This window comes from Stomoxys calcitrans, chromosome 1 (assembly GCF_963082655.1).
Source record: "Stomoxys calcitrans chromosome 1, idStoCalc2.1, whole genome shotgun sequence".
Classification (NCBI taxonomy): domain Eukaryota; kingdom Metazoa; phylum Arthropoda; class Insecta; order Diptera; family Muscidae; genus Stomoxys; species Stomoxys calcitrans.
This window is the reverse complement of record NC_081552.1, coordinates 231573499-231590438: the sequence shown is the minus strand read 5'-3', so window position 1 is coordinate 231590438 and position 16940 is coordinate 231573499. Positions and strand designations below refer to the sequence as shown.

The 16940-nt window shown below is 37.0% G+C and overlaps 1 protein-coding gene across 1 annotated transcript in view; it reads left to right on the top strand.

The window, feature by feature from the left end:
• Nucleotides 1-2800: 2800 nt before the first annotated feature.
• The window catches only part of LOC106093382 (acetylcholine receptor subunit beta-like 1), a 36541-nt gene continuing 22401 nt past the window's right edge, over nucleotides 2801-16940 (top strand). The window contains exons 1-3 of the mRNA XM_059364005.1: nucleotides 2801-2936; nucleotides 3108-3406; nucleotides 14345-14481. Of these exons, the coding sequence (XP_059219988.1) occupies nucleotides 3331-3406; nucleotides 14345-14481 (213 nt within the window). The 5' untranslated portion in view covers nucleotides 2801-2936; nucleotides 3108-3330. The remainder of the gene's footprint in view (nucleotides 2937-3107; nucleotides 3407-14344; nucleotides 14482-16940) is intronic.

Here is a 16940-nt window from a genome sequence, read left to right as displayed (position 1 = left end):
TTGTAGAAGATTTGTATGTTTAATGTGTGCGTTTTTTTTTTTTTTTTTGATGGAGTAAATTAGGTGGAGCAGAAACAAGTAAAAGTATGCTAAGTTAGGCCGAGAAAATGCTGGGTACCCACCACCATGGTCTCAAGAAGCCATATTGAGTTATCGGTACATAGGGGGGACTATATCACCATATTGACCGATTCTAATAAAACTTGGCACTGATGTTGTAAGTCGTAAGATAGGTTTTTGGGGCAAATTTCAACCAAATCGGATGAAAAAAAGAATTCAAATCCGGGGATCGGTTTATATGGGGGCTATATCTGTTTAACGATCGATTCAAATCAAACTTGGCTGTGGTGTTGGAAGTCGTAACTCAACTCTTTGTTCCAATTTTCAACCAAATTGGATGAAAATTGAGGCTTCTAAGGGCTCAAGAAGTCAAATCCGGGGATCGGTTTATATGGGGGCTATATCTGTTTATAGACCGATTCGAATCATACTTGGCAAGGATATTGAAAGTCATAACACAAGTCTTTGTTTCAAATTTCAGACAAATCGGATGAAAATTGAGGCTTCTAAGGGCTCAAGAAGTCAAATCCGGGGATCGGTTTATAAGGGGCTATATCTGTATTTAGACCGATTCAGATCATACTTGGCAGGGATTTTGAAAGTCATAACCCAAGTCTTTGTTCCAAATTTCAGCCAAATCAGGTGAAAATTCAGGCTTCTAAAAGCTGAAGAAGCCAAATCCGGGGATTGGTTTATATGGGGGCTATATCTGTTTATAGACCGATTCGGATCATACTTAGCTGTGGTGTTGGAAGTCGTGATTCAACTCTTTGTTCCAAATTTCAACCAAATCGGATGAAAATTGAGGCTTCTAAGGGCTCAAGAAGTCAAATCCGGGGATCGGTTTATATGAGGGCTATATCTGTTTATAGACCGATTCGGATCATACTTGGCATGAATGTTGAAAGTCATAACGCAAGTCTTTGTTTCAAATTTCAACCAAATCGGCTGAAAATTGAAGCTTCTAGGGGCTCAAGAAGTCAAATCCGGGGATCGGTTTATATGAGGGCTATATCTGTTTACCGACCGATTCAAATCAAACTTGGCAAGGATATTGAAAGTCATAACGCAAGTCTTTGTTTCAAATTTCAGACAAATCGGATGAAAATTGAGGCTTCTAAGGGCTCAAGAAGTCAAGTACGGGGATCGGTTTATATGGGGGCTATATCTATTTATAGACCGATTCAGATCATACTTGGCAGGGATATTCAAAGTCATAACCCAAGTCTTTGTTCCAAATTTCAGCCAAATCAGCTGAAAATTCAGGCTTCTAAAAGGTAAAGAAGCCAAATCCGGGGATCGGTTTATATGGGGGCTATATCTGTCTATAGACCGATTTGGATCATACTTGGCAGGGATATCGAAAGTCATAACTCAAAACTTTTTTTCAAATTTCAGCCAAATCGGATGAAAATTGAGGCTTCTAAGGGCTCAAGAAGTCAAATCCGAGGATCGGTTTATATGGGGACTAGATCTGTTTATAGACCGATTCGGATCATACTTCACACGGATATTAAAAGTCTTAACTCAAGACTTTGTTTCAAATTTCAGCCAAATCGGATGAAAATTGAGGCTTCTAAGGGCCCAAGAAGTCAAATCCGGGGATCGGTTTATATGGGGACTAGATCTATTTATAGACCGATTCGGATTGTACTTGGCATGGATATTAGAAGACGTAACTCAAGTCTTTGTTCTAAATTTTAGCCAAATCGGTTTATATGGGGGCTACATATAAATCTGAACCGATATGACCTATTTGCAATCCCTATTCGAATTCTGGCGAGATCATCAACGGTGGTTTTCCCCTCCTAATGCTTTCAACATTTGTGAGGTACTATGCCATGTAAAACTTCTCTCCCAAGAGGTGTCGCACTGCGGTACGCCGCTCAGACTCGACTATAAAAAAAGAGGCCTCTTATCAATGAGCTTAAACTTGAATCGGACTGCTCTCATTGATATTTGAGAAGTTTGCCCCGGTTCCTTAGTGGAATGTTCATGGGCAAAATTTGCATTTGAAACATTTGCATTCCACTATTTGTGCCTCTCTTACTGTCCATTATCCTTTACATTTAGTTTACCAAAAACTAGTTGGTGCAATTTTTAAGGTAATACAAAGTAGAGCAACTGCAGCAACAAATTTAGTACAAAAAAAAATAGCTTGTTGCCCATTATCCTTCAGATTTAGTTTACCAAAAACTAGCTAGCTACAACTTTTAAGGTAAAATAACGTTAAAGCGACTGCAGCAATAAATTTAGTACAAGTAATTGCGTTGCCAACTACATGTAAGTATGCTACAAGGTTTGTGGCTATGCTATATTAAAAATGACTATGACAAATAAATTGAAGTATACTTTTAGGCGTTTTTAAGAACAAATGCATGCTGTCAAAAATGCAAACAGCCCCCAAAAATGGTACATGCGCACTAGCCACATCAAATATACCCTGAATAAAGCGATAACTTGTTATTGTTTTGCAAAGCGTGACAACAAAAAACAGCTGTTGCAATAGAAAAACGTGCTTTGTTGTAGGTAAACAAAACAAATTGTTTACAAAATAATGCAGAGAGGAAGAAAAAATAATGGAAGAGGGAGACATAACATAAAAGAGCCAAGCAATTGATTTTTGAGTCATGCGCCTCAATACACAAAGAGAAAGATGTTGCAGCATCCATTCCATTATCCAGAATCCTGGTTACAACACCAGACGGACCAAATAAACAGGACATAGATTTTTTCACATTCAGTTTTAACATCCGCACCCAAGAATGAACACGTAGTTAAAATCAAGCTAAGGAGAATTGACAAGAGCTATAGTTTTTTTTTCTGAGAAGTGATACAAAGAAAATATTATGTGTATATAGAGAAAAATCCAGAAGGTAATAATTAATGAAGCTAGAAATGGAAAAAATTCAATGAAATTGAATTAAATGAAAGAAAAAAAGTGTTAAATAGTGTTTTTTTTTTATGGAAAATAATAAAATGAAAATTTGTTAGCAAAGAAAGCATATATATATTTTTTTTTAAATTTCATATATATGTATATAAAGGTCAAGTAACCAGTTTTCCTAGTAAGCTGCTGAGCGACAAAAGAAAATCAAGGCGTAGCCCCCTGCTGCCAAATAAAACAAAAAAAAAAATTGCAAATATAGGAAAAATCAATTTCCTTTGCCTTTTGGAGAATCTTTGCTGTATGAAAATGAAGAGCTGGCTTTGAGTTTTTTTCTTTTGGAAAATTGCTGTAAGTAAGGCATAACCAGGATTTGGGGCATCATGGAACACCTGAGATTGCCCTATGGCCTGGGCGTTACCCTGGCCATAGTTTTGTTAAGCTGTTCTTTGTTACAAGGTATGTATGCTGAGGATTATCTGTAGTCTTACATTGACATAATATTTATTGATTGTTTAACCCCTTTAGTTTGAATTATGGCTAAACTAAAATATTTTTTTTTGTTTTTATTTTCTGGTTAATTTAAATTGAGAATTTTTTTGGTTTTCCCTTTCTATATAAATTTTTGAGAAAAAAACTCCTTATTCCCCCATGAAAAAATAAAACAAAGAAATTTAACAACTACTTAATTTAGCGAGTTATGTAACAGCTTCCCCAAAAAAAAACATTGAAAATGATTACTCTAAAGCAGAGAAAAAAAAAAAACAAAGATAACACCAGGATGATTTTAAGGCGAAAACGCTAAGAAAAAGGAACCACAAAAATACTTATATACCAAAAATATAGAGCGAACACACACAAAAAGTAAAGCGCAAAACAATGATTTGATTTTTTTCTAAAGTTTTACGAAAAGAAACTATTTGAAAAAGAAAACTTTGACAATTTTTTAAAATATCCCAAAAAAAAAACCAAAAACCCATAGTAGACACAAAGACAGACAAAGCAGATTTCCAACTAAGAACTCACAGCTACTCTGAACACTAGAACCTAGGATAGCCTTTTAACTGGGAATTTTAAAATTTGTCAAAGTTTTTTATCCACCAGCATTTAACTCCTCACAAAGACCTTCGTATTAAGCCCTCTAAAAAAAAATCCAAAGTTTACCTTTACCCTTAACCCCTAAACCAAGCCTGCCTTACAGAATCTCGACAAAATTTAATTGCATTCATAGTTTTTTTTAATGCCTGATATAAGAATTAGAAAATTCAAAAAAAAATTTTTAAAAATTCAGTACACTTGTTTTTTTTTTGTCTTCATGCCTAAGTTTTACTTATTTTTCTAATACAAAACTAAACAAAGAATTTTTGCCAACCCCTTATTCAGTTTAGGAACTTTTTTCCGTTTTTTTGAAAAAAAAAAAATTAAAAAAAAACAATACATATATAATAAATACATAGATATATACAAAAGTGAAATACCACCTAAATAGCATTGTAATCAAATGAAATATTTGTAATAGCATCCTCTCTCTCCCCCTCAACCCCTTGAGTTTCTGTTGGAGAAAAAAGCCTTTTCCTTCTTCTTCTTCTTCATTCTTCTTCTTCTACTTTTGCCACCACTACGAGTACTACACTTTTCACTTGGCCCCCTCCCCGGCCAAGTGTTTCAAAAAAGCCAACAGCGATGATAAAAAGAACAAGCAAAATAGACAAACGCAAACCTTAAGACAAACCGAAACGAAAACAAGCCCCTATACCATAATAAGGGTTGCGTTTTGTGATACTTAACAAATATGTACACTGTAAAAAAAAATAACCAAAACTACAATGTACAAATTCAAAAGAATGCAAACAAACAAAAAAACAACAACAACAATCTAATGATGTTTTTCCCCAAACTCCCATTAGTGATGATGTTAAATAAAAACAAAAAAAAAAAAACGAAAAAGAAAACAAAACCAAACAAAATGGAATAAAATAGATTTCTGTATCAACAGCCGAATCTTAATTCATACTCCTTCTGTTGCCAATCAATCAACCAACCAATCAACCTAACGAACAATAATATATATTTAAAACCCACCCCCCCACAAGAGAAAGCAAATGTCACAAAACCACAACAAGAATAATACCACAATACTCAAAATGAAGAAAAAAAAAACCTTTAGACAACATTAACAATTGAAACACCTCATTCAAAAAAGACCAAAATATATATACGCTTTCCTCTATTCCCATAGACAAAGTATGACAAAAAACATAAAAAGCACGAAAACCAACCACAAAACAGCACAGTATAGCTACAAACAAAAGAATAGGAACTTCACTTGCTCTTTGAAAAATACTACCAAAAAAAAAATCCCCTAACTGATTTATTATCCCCCTTCTATGTACTAAAAATAGTACTTTCAAGTTTAGTTATAAATTTCCATAATTCAACCTACATCTCTCAAATTGAAAAAAATAATAATTTTTTCAAGTGTATCTATTCTCTCTAATTGAAAAAAAAAATAAAAGAATTTTTTCAAGTGTATCTTTTGCCCAAACATAAAAACATACCCCTAAAAATATGCTTTGTTATTATACATCTACTCGCAAACACCACAGAATCCACATAACCCACACGAACTTATCCACACACAAACACACACACACACACCTCTCCATATACATTAAATACCAAAAGCATCCATTACACCCTACTAAACTTTAAATAAGTAAATATTTGCTATTTATCACTATACTCTTTATCTCCTCTCTCTCTCTATATATATATAAATATTATATATACTTTAATTAAATCTCTTTGCTCTCCACTCTAAGTTCAAAGTATCATCATCATGTGCAACTTTGTTACAGACCAAAAATTCATAACTTCATTTAACTCTTCACTATTTTTGATAAAACAAACAAAAAAAATAGCAGCACATGTACTCTCAGCTAATAAAAAATGTTCGTTTTATTTTGTTTACATTTCCAAAATCTTTCTATATATACAAATAAACACTCTCGCTCTCTCTCTCTCTTATTTACCTTTGTCTATGAGTCTCTCTTAACTTAAAATTTTTTTTTAAGTTGTACTATTTACGCGTTGTTTGTGAATATTTTTATTCCAACATCAATTTATTTCTCATTTAGTTTTCTCTCTTTGTTCCTCCACTCTTTCTCTGACTCTCACTCTCTTACAATTGTTATCCACTTGTTTCCACTAGTATCCATAAGTTGTGATAACTTGTCTTAGTATTGTTTTTTCGTCTGCCACCACTTCAGGTGTACATTGTAAAAACAAAATCCCTATCGTAGTGACATACTGACCTAGTATCCGTAAGAGCGTGACTTATGAGAAAAAGGTCTACATAGGCATAGTTTTGGAAAATAGGCGATAATTCGAAATAGGATAATATGAAAAATTAGCAAAACAAAAAAAGGAGAAGGTAAAAAAAGAAGCCAAAGCTCAAAGTTGAAGAGACATCATAGCAATACTAAATTATGCTTAAACAAGCGAAAGCTTGCTAAGTTCGGACGGGCCGCATCTTGTATACCCTCCACCATGGATCGCATTTTTCAAGTTCTTTGAATGAAATTTTCAAATAGAAAAACACCAGTCTTAGAAAAGCACCACCAAAATTTCAGGCAAATCGTGTAAGAATTGCGCCCTCCAGAGGCTCAAAAAGTCAAACTGGGAGATCGGTTTATATGGCAGCTATATCAGGTTATATACCGATTTAGACCATACTTGGAACAGTTTTTGGAAGTCATACCAAAACGACATATCCAAAATTTGAACCATATTGGATAAAAATTGCGACCTCTATAAGCCCAAGAAGTCTTATCGGGAGATCGGTTTATATTTCAGCCATATAGACATATAGACAGCTATATCAGGTTATAAACCGATTTAAACCATACTTAGTGCCGTTGTTGAAAGTCATAACGAAACACTTCGTGCAAAATTTCAGCCAAATTGAATAGGAATTGCGCCCTCTAGAGGCTCAAGAAGTCTAATCGGTAGATCGGTTTATATGGCGGCTATATCACGTTATGGAGTCATTTAGACTATACTTGGCACAGTTGTTGAAAGTCATACCAGAACACTTCATGCGAAATTTCCGCCAAATCGGATAATAATTGCGCCCTTTAGAAGCTCTAGAAGTCAAGACCCAAAGACTCATGAAGTCAAATCGGCAGACCGGTTTGTATGGGAGCTATATTAGTTTCTTGACCGATTTGGACCGTACTTGGCACAGTTATAAGAAGTCATAACATATCACTATCTCCAAAATTTTAGACAAATCGGACAAAAATTGTGGCTTCCAGGGGCTCAAGAAGTCAAATTGGGAGATCAGATTATATGGGAGCTATATCAGGTTATACACCGATTTCGAGCGTACTTAGCACAGTTGTTAGATGCCATAACAGATCACTACCTGCAAAATTTTAGCTAAATCGGACAAAAATTGTGGCTTCTAGGGGCTCAAGAAGTCAAATCAGGAGGTCGGTTTATATGGGAGCTATATCTAAATCTGAATCAATATGCCCCATTTGCCATCCTCGATGACCTACACAAACATTAAGTATCTGTGCAAAATTTTAAGCGGCTAGCTTTACGCGTTCTACCGCTATAGTGATTTCGACAGACGGACGGACGGACAAGGACTAGATCGACTCAGACCGTCAATACGAACCTATGGTGGTGGGTATAAAAAATAACCTCAAAAAGTAAAAGCGTGTTAAGTTTGGCCGAATCTTGGGTACCCACCACCATGACTTCCCCTAACAATGTACCCTTATTAACTGAGTTTGTATATGATTTATTTTGGCCTCAAGAAGTCATATCGGGTTATGGGTACATAGGGTGCCCTATATCACAGATTCGGATATAACTTGGCACTAATGTTGTAAGTCATAAGATCCGGGGTTGGACCAAAATTTCAGCCAAATCAGCTGAAAATTTAGGCTTCTAAGGGCTGAAGAAGTCAAATCCGGGGATCGGTTTATATGGGGGCTGTATCTATTTATAGATCGACTCGGATAATACTTGCAGTGGATATTGGAAGTCACAACTTAAGTCTATGTTCCAAATTTCAGCCAACTCGGATGAAAATTGAGGCTTTTAAGAGCTCAAGAAATCAAATCCGGGGATCAGTTTACGTGGAGGCTATACTTGCTTATAGACCGATTCGGATCATACTTGGCATGGATGTTGAAAGTCAGAACACAAGTCTTTGTTCCAAATTTCAGCGCAATCGTATAAAAATTGAGGCTTTTAAGGGCTCAAGAAGTCAAATCCGGGGATCATTATATATATGGGGCTAATCCGTTTACAGACGGATGCGGATCATACTTAGAGTGGATATTTGAAGTCATAAGTCAAGGCTATGTTCCAAATTTCAGCCAAATCGGGTGAATATTGAGGCTTCTAAGGTCTCATAAAGTCAAATCAGGGGATCAGTTTATGTGGGGGCTATACTTGTTTATAGACCGATTCGGATCATACTTGCCATGGATGTTGAAAGTCTTAACACAAGTCCTTGTTCCTAATTTCGACCCAATCGGATGAAAATTGAGGCTTTTAAGGACTCAAGAAGTCAAATCCGGGGATCGTTATATATGGGGGCTATATCTGTTTATAGACCGATTCAGATAATACTTGGCATGGATGTTGAAAGTCATAACTTAAGCCTTTATTCCAAATTTCAGCCAAATCGGATGAAAATTTAAGCTTTTAAGGGCTCAAGAAGTCAAATCCGGGGATCAGTTTATATGGGGGCTATATCTGTTTATAGACCGATTCGGATCATACTTGCCATGGATGTTGAAAGTCTTAACACAAGTCTTTATACCAAGTTTCAATCGGATGAAAATTGCGGATTCTAAGGGCTCAAGAAGTCAAATCGGGGGATCGGTTTATACGGGAGCTATATCTAAATTTGAACCGATATGGCCCATTGGCAATCTCCAGCGCCCTACATCATTAGTAAGTATCTTTGCAAAATTTCAAGCGGCTAGCTATACGCGTTCGACCGCTATCGTGATTTCGACCGACGGACGGACGGATGCATTATTTGGATTGGTGACAACATTTATAATGAGTAGGCCGCAGTGCTAGCGATACGGTTTGGAAGGATATTCAGCGTGGCTGCCCTCAGGGGTCCCTCTGTGCTCCATGATGGATCCCCTGCTGGGACGTCTCGCTGAGTCCTTCAAAATCAGCGCATATACGGATGACCTGCTCATCCTGGTTGAAAGAGATTCCAGACTGAACCGGTTAACAAATGTCTATTTTATTGTATTATTATGGCAAATCGGACGACCATATATATGGAAGCTATATCTAAATCTGGACCGATTTTTTCCAATTTCAATAGGCTTCGCCTCTAGGCCGAAAAACATGCCTACACCAAATTTAAAGACGATCGGGTGAAAACTTTTTTTTTTTTCTGTCAGCCAACACGAAGGGAAGGTCCCCTATGATGTCCCCACTGCATTGCGTTGGCGAAAGGAAATTAGGAATTAGAGGGGGGAAAAGGATGTAGTGCTTATTGACATTTGTCTTAAATCTTTGGATGTCATAGTGGGTGGGGGAAAAAAAACATCTGGAAACTCGCGGTGAGCTTGCCATGGGCATTGTGCGCGAATGGAGCGATCGTGTTGGTGTTGACGTCGCGGAGGACAAAACCGTGACAATGTTGCTCAAGGGCATCTTGTCGCGAAATCGTCCACCCACGATTCGATCTGGTAGAGCTAGCATCAGGAATGTAGCACTCGTCAAATATCTGGGAGTGACTGTTTCGGAGAGAATGGGTTTCCTGGTCCATTTGGATCGGGTGAAGGAGAAGATGACTGGAGTAGCCGGTATGGTTAAGTGTGTTCTGAGAAGCGATTGGGGTCTTAGTGGTATATGGTGGTCTATTTTTTTGCTTGCGCAACTTATGGAGCGCCTGTATGGCACGGAATTGCTGCGACTGTTATAGGACGAAAGAAGATCCTCTCATGTCAGAGGGTGGCAATGCTGGCTTGCTTGCCTGTGTGCAGGACTGTTTCGACAGATGCACTGCAGGTATTGCTTGGCGCGCCCCCGCTTGATTTACTCGTGAATTATAATGGCCATTCTGTATAGTGTGAAAAAGGGAATTCCATTAGTGCGTGAGGATTGACTCACCGCTTCGGAGCTTGCAGATGGGGATATTAGGCGGCTCAAGGCACTCCTTTTGGAGCGTCTTGATGATAGGTGGAGGACTAGATGGACGAACAGTGACAATGGTCGGGTGACTTACGAATTTATTCGTGACACGACGTTCGTACGAGACCGCCCGGACTTTTGCATCGGCCTAAGTCTGAGCTTTATACTGACGGGACATGGTTTCTTTAATGCATTTTTGCATCAGAGGAATTTGTCCGCGACTGATTTGTGAGACTGTGGGAGACCTGAGGACTGGAGGCATGTACTGACAGAATGGCCGTACTATGTAGACATTAGAGATTTAGGCGCGATGGGGATTAGCGAGGCGGTGTGGGATTTGAGTAGGGCCCTTGAGGACGAGACGACTGTTGCATGGCTGGCCACCTTTTCCCGGGAAGTATTTCTTAGGAGGCGGACTAGACTTAGTGGAGGGATAAATACACGCTAGTTATCCATAACGAGGTGTTGCTGTGCTGGGGCGACTGTGTGATTTGGTGCTGCGCATGACATGGCCTGGCACCTGCCTTGCCCATGTTGGTGCAGCGTTGTTTCCCCATTGTTAGTTCCCTTAGGTGTTGTGGTTGTGTTCGGTCACCCGTGAGGGTGGCCGCCTTGATTGTAAAGTCCCATGTGTATGCTGATATATGTGGCGTAGCCCGTGAGGCCTGCCGTGTCCTGTTTGTGTATATCGTCCATGCTTTTGTATGCTGGCTTGAGGTCGGCTTAGGGCGATTTTTCTCATCCAGGTGACCAGTCCGGAACTGTTTGGAGTTCAACTGGTAGTAGTCTTTTAAGGGTACGAAGTCTGACCGGAGACTTTAATCTGGTACCACGGGTGTCAGGAGCCCCTGGAACTTTGGTTCCAGCCTGACAATGGTACGGCCCCAGTGGGGAGCAACGTGGTGGCTGTGATTTGTACCCAAATCGCGGGTAGAGCATAAGCTCGGCGTAGAGTTGCGTTTTCAACCGGGTGCCGTGACCTATATATCGAATGGAGTTTTAGGTAGTGCTTTGCTCCTAACCAAGGAGGTGAACATGTCTCGGATCAAATTGGTACTCATGTGTGGGTTACCGCATGTGGGGGCGTTGGTAGACACATTGTATTCACCCTTGGGCCTCGCAGGTTTGGGCCGTGATGGCAGGTATCTGCGTAAAACTCGACATTCGCGACTAGGCCGCAGTATGCGTCAACATCCGATAATTCAGTTAAAAATTGTGAAGTGAAAAAATTTGAAAAAATTGTTTTCCATTTTTTTTGGTGAAAAAAAAATGTTTTCCTTGATTAGTCATTACTGAAAAAAAACTTGCCTTGATTTGTATAACCAGCACTTAGTATAGCGAGTATTATTCCGTTTGCAATACAACGAAATATCGATTTCCGATCCTAAAAATTATATATATTCTGAACTTGATTTAACTATATCCGTGTGTCTGTCTGGCTGGCCTTCTGTCAGTTGTAATCACGCTACAGCCTTCGAAAATTGAGATATTGAGCTGAAATTTTACATAAATAGATTCGTATTTTGTTCACAGGTTAAGTTCTTGAATGGCCCAAATCGGACTATGGGTATAGCTGCCATATAGATCGATCTTATTTCTTAGGGTCTTAAGCCCATAACAGCGCATTTATTGTCCGATTTTGCTGAAATTTGGCTCAGTGAGTTGCGCTATGGCTTCGGATGTACGAGCCGAATATGGTCTATATCGGGCTAAATTTAAATATAGCTGCCTTATACATCGATCTACCGATTAAGAGTCTTAAGCCCATAGAAGCCACATTTATTATCAGATTTCCCCTCAAATTTGAACCAATGAGTTTCACTAGCTTCCCGCTTTATCCGAGCCGATTATGGTTCAGATAGGAATGTATTTAGATAAAGCTGCCATCTAGAGGGATCTGCTGATTAAGGGGCTTAGGTCCATAACAGTCACATTTATCCTCCCATTTCGTTGAAATTTGACACAGTAAGTTGGACTATGCCCTCGGTTATCCAAACCAAATGTGGTCGAAATCGAACCATATTTGAATATAGTTGCCATAAGGCCGATCTGGCTATTAAGGGTCTTAAGCCCATAGCAGACATAATTTTTCTTCCGATTTCGCTAAAATTTTTGAGTGAGTTACACAAGGTCCCATGATATCTGAGCCAAGTATGGCGCATAACAGGCGCATTTACTCTCCGATTTCGCTAAAATTTGGAAAATTGAGTTCAGATAGAGCGTCCGATATCCGAACCGAATATGGTCAATATTGGGCTATATTTCCACATAGCTGCCGATTTTGGCTTTTAAGCACATAATATGCGCATTTATTTCTCGATTTCGATGAAACTCAAATCAGTGAGTTTTATAAGGCCCATCAGCATTCGAACCGCATATGGTTCAAATCGAACCATATTTGGATATGGTTGACATATAGAACAATCTGGCTATTAAGGGTCTTAAGCGCATAATAGGCCTATTTATTACCCGATTTCACTGAAATTTGGATCTCGTTGTTTAACCTGCATATTGTCTAGATCGGACCATTTATTGATATAGCTGTCATATAGGCCGTGCTGTCGAGTTAGGCTATTATGCTCATCAAATCTTCATTTATGACTCGATTCCGCTGAAATTCAGAACAATGAGTTGGAATGGGTCTCCCGTTGTTCAAACGGAAGTTGGTCGAGATCAGCCGATATTGCGACATCGCTTTCGTATAGACCATTCTGCATAAACAGGTTTTTATGCGCCTATAAAATGCGCATTTAGTACCCGATGTCTTTGAATTTCGGAGCAGTGGGTTGTAGTGGGCCTCCCCGATATCCAAAACGACTATGGTCAAAATCTGATTATATTTAGATATATTCCCATATAGATCAATCTTCCAATTTAGTATCTAATTCCAAATTAATGGGGATTTATTGTCCGATTTCGCTGAAATTTAAAACTCTGGCATGTATAAGGCCCCATATTTGGATATAAGTAAGAATATATTGGGTTGCCCAAAAAGTAATTGCGGATTTTTTAAAAGAAAGTAAATGCATTTTTAATAAATCTTAGAATGAACTTTAATCAAATATACTTTTTTTACATTTTTTTTTCTAAAGCAAGCTAAAAGTAACAGCTGATAACTGACAGAAGAAAGAATGCAATTACAGAGTCACAAGCTGTGTGAAAAATTTGTCAACGCCGACTATATGAAAAATCCGCAATTACTTTTTGGGCAACCCAATATGTTCACAACTTTGATTCCATCACCAGTGTCTCAACGACTACTTAAACTTTGGAAAAAATTGTATTATTGTTTCTTCTGAGCCGTTTAAGGTTGGAAAATTAAAAATTATTTTTGAAAAAAAAAAAAAAATAATAAAACAAGCATCACTGTGTGAAAAATTTGTCAACGCCGACTATATGAAAAATCCGCAATTACTTTTTGGGCAACCCAATATGTTCACAACTTTGATTCCATCACTAGTGTCTCAACGACTACTTTATCTTTGGAAAAAGTTGTATTTTTGTTTCTTCTGAGTCGTTTAAGGTTGGAAAATTAAAAATTATTTTTGAATAAAAAAAAAAATACAAATCTAAGATGAACAGATAGTCATAAAATTTTTTTTTAACATATATGAGTTAAATTTTTAGAGGCTAGGACTTTGAAAGACCTATAACATATTGTGATATTACCAACTATCAATTGATAGCCGCAGCGCCAAGACCTAAGCATCCCCTGTTCCTTAATGGAATGTTCATGGGAAATTTAGTATTTAGTAGATATAGACTCCTTTTCACTTAAAAGATCAGTGTTAACTTTTAGTTACCAACGCTTATTTTAACTCTGAGAGATTTTTAGAATTTAGGACGCCAATCCACCCACCAACAAAACCTTCTTGACATTTCAGTTTCTATTATCTATGAGATAAGCAAATTCTCTTTACCTCACTCTAAAATCATAACTCCATAATCCCTACACCCACAATCCTACTGCCATAATCAATATATTCTCGATTTATTTTGAATTTATAAGTTTTTACTATTATTTTGCCTCATTGACAACTTCATTTGAAATAACCAAAAGCAAACTCTTATGAAAAAGAATAGTCAAAAAAACAAAAACTCTTTTTGCATCTATTTATTTTTTCTATGTATTCTTATGTTTAACCAAAAACAAACTCTCCATCACCAAAAAAAAAAAAAATAAACTATCCTCGCTACGTTGCCCCCCCAACGTAGTTAAAGCATCCGAAGATGAAGAGCGTCTGGTACGTGACCTCTTTCGAGGGTACAATAAACTCATACGACCCGTACAAAATATGACACAAAAAGTTGGAGTAAGATTTGGTTTGGCGTTCGTACAGCTAATCAATGTCGTAAGTGTTTGTCAAAAAATTACCAAAAAACAATAACAAAAAACAAAAACAACACTCAAAATAAGTACTTGTACTAAAAGAATAACCAAAAAACTTCAATGTACTATTACTTATTATCACTGTTAAAAAAAAAAAACAAAATGTTTACAACACCTAGTGTGTTGTTGTAACATAACAGACTTATATATCAATTTTTGTTTTTGTTCTTGAATTCCTTAAAATAAAAAAAAAAAAAATCCATTACGTTCGTGTTACCCAATTTTAACGCAACAGTATTCTTCCCCATCAGTTGTAGTGCAAATCTATAGTTTTGTTTAGTTCCTTGTTCTTTTTATTTTTGTTTTCCAAGTAATGACCATAGAATTCTTAGTTGATTGAGTTTTAGTTCCTTAAACAAATGTAAATATTTATTGCAATAATTTAGTATTAGTGATTTGAATAAAACTGAATAATCATAAATGAATGTTTCTGCTAAGAAAATGTAAATAAATTCCATTTTTTTTCGGAGAGATAATACAATGCCTGTATATACTTGTATTTATTTGTATGTATGTGCATAGAAATCTTCCACATTTCAATTTCAATATGTATTTCCATGACTATCACAAATGAGAAATTTCTTAGGCTGACCCATAGCCAGGCCATGAAGGTTTACTCTTCTGTTATTTAAAGAATTTATTTTAATATTTTATTTTGATATAAAAAATTTTATATATAAATAAATAAATATTTTATTAGATAGTTCTATAGCTTACAATTTTTTTCTATAAACCTAAAATTTCGGGGCTCCTAATTAAGGTTGTTTTTGGTATCCGTTTATAATATCCAGTAATCCGATTTTTATGGTATTAGGATCCTAAATTGGAAGATTGGTGTATATGGCAACTTAATCTAAATATGGTTCAATCGATCTAGACCATATTCTAGTCGGATCAAGGGAAGCCTAAACCAACTCACTGTTTCAAATGCCAGCGAAATCGGGAAATAAGCCTCAGAATCAGCTGATAGGATAGCTAGCAGCTATCTATAAATATAGTCCCATCTGAACCACTCAGTTCTAACTGTTCAATGTAACTAACTGTTCAATGTTTCAGCAACATCGGTTAATAAATGACAGTTGATCGTATAGACCGCTATATAGAAATATGGTCCATTTTTATACTCTGCACCACTACTGTGGTATAGAATATTATGACTTAGTCCATTTGTTTGTAACACCCTGAAGGAAGAGAGATTGATAAGTGTACCGATCGACTCAGAATCACTTTCTGACTCGATTTAGCTGTGTCCGTCTGTCTGTCCATGTAAATTTGTGTACAAACTACAGGTTGCAGTTTTTATGTGATCGTCTTCTAATTTGGTACAGGCATGTTTTTCGGCCTAGAGACGAAGCCTATTGAAATTGGAAAAAATCGCTTCAGATTTGGATATAGCTCCCATATATATGTTCGTCCGATTTGCAGTAATACAGCAATAAAATGGTCATTTGTTAACCGATTTCCTCAAAATTTGGTATGGGCGTGTCTTTCGGCCTAGAGACGAAGCCTATTGAAGTTGAAAAAAATCGGTTCAGATTTGGATATAGCTCCCATATATATGTTCGTCCGATTTTTAGTAATAATGCAACAAAATGGTTATATGTTATCCGATTCCCTCGAAATTTGTGAGGAAGGATTTTCTCTTGACTCTCGACATTACTGGTAAATCGGTTCAGATTAAGATATAACTCTCATATATATATATAGCCCGCTTTTAACTTGACATTTATTGACCAATCTTGCCAAAATTTTGCACAACGCTTTCCTCGACGAATCTCACAATATCTGAGAAATTTACTCGAAATCGGTGCAGATTCACCAGTAATGTCGAGAATCAAGAGAAAATGCTTTTTGCTAAATTTCGAGAGAATCGGTTAACAAATGACTACTTTATTGCATTACTAGCTGAACCGGGCCCGCTCCGCTGCGCCTTCTTTTACTTTATATGGAACAAAGTTTTAATTGGAACATTTTTTTTTAAACAATTAAAGAGCTTTTAGTCAAATATCATGCTACAAAAATAGTATATCGCTTGACAAAAAGTTTACCAATATAAATGCCTGCATCTAAATCCCATATGATCTATATTGGTCTACGAATTTAAGTTTGGATGTAAGGTGTACTCCATTCTGAAAGTACTTCATTTCAGCAAGATATTCTCATTAACGATTTCTGATTTAGTGGTGTTTTCGGGGGTGAGGTGGTCCCCCAAATACTTGGCCCTAAAAAAATATCAGCATCGTGCTCTTCTTTCAAATACCATTTATTTAAACCCCATATTGCCATTGGTTTTGGGGGAGAATTTTTACCCTTTGGGGTTGTTTTGGGGATGGGGTGATGTCCTAAATACATGGTCCTACATTTGAATATCAAATTCGTATTTTACTCCCAAATACCTTTATTTGAGCCCCATATTGCGAT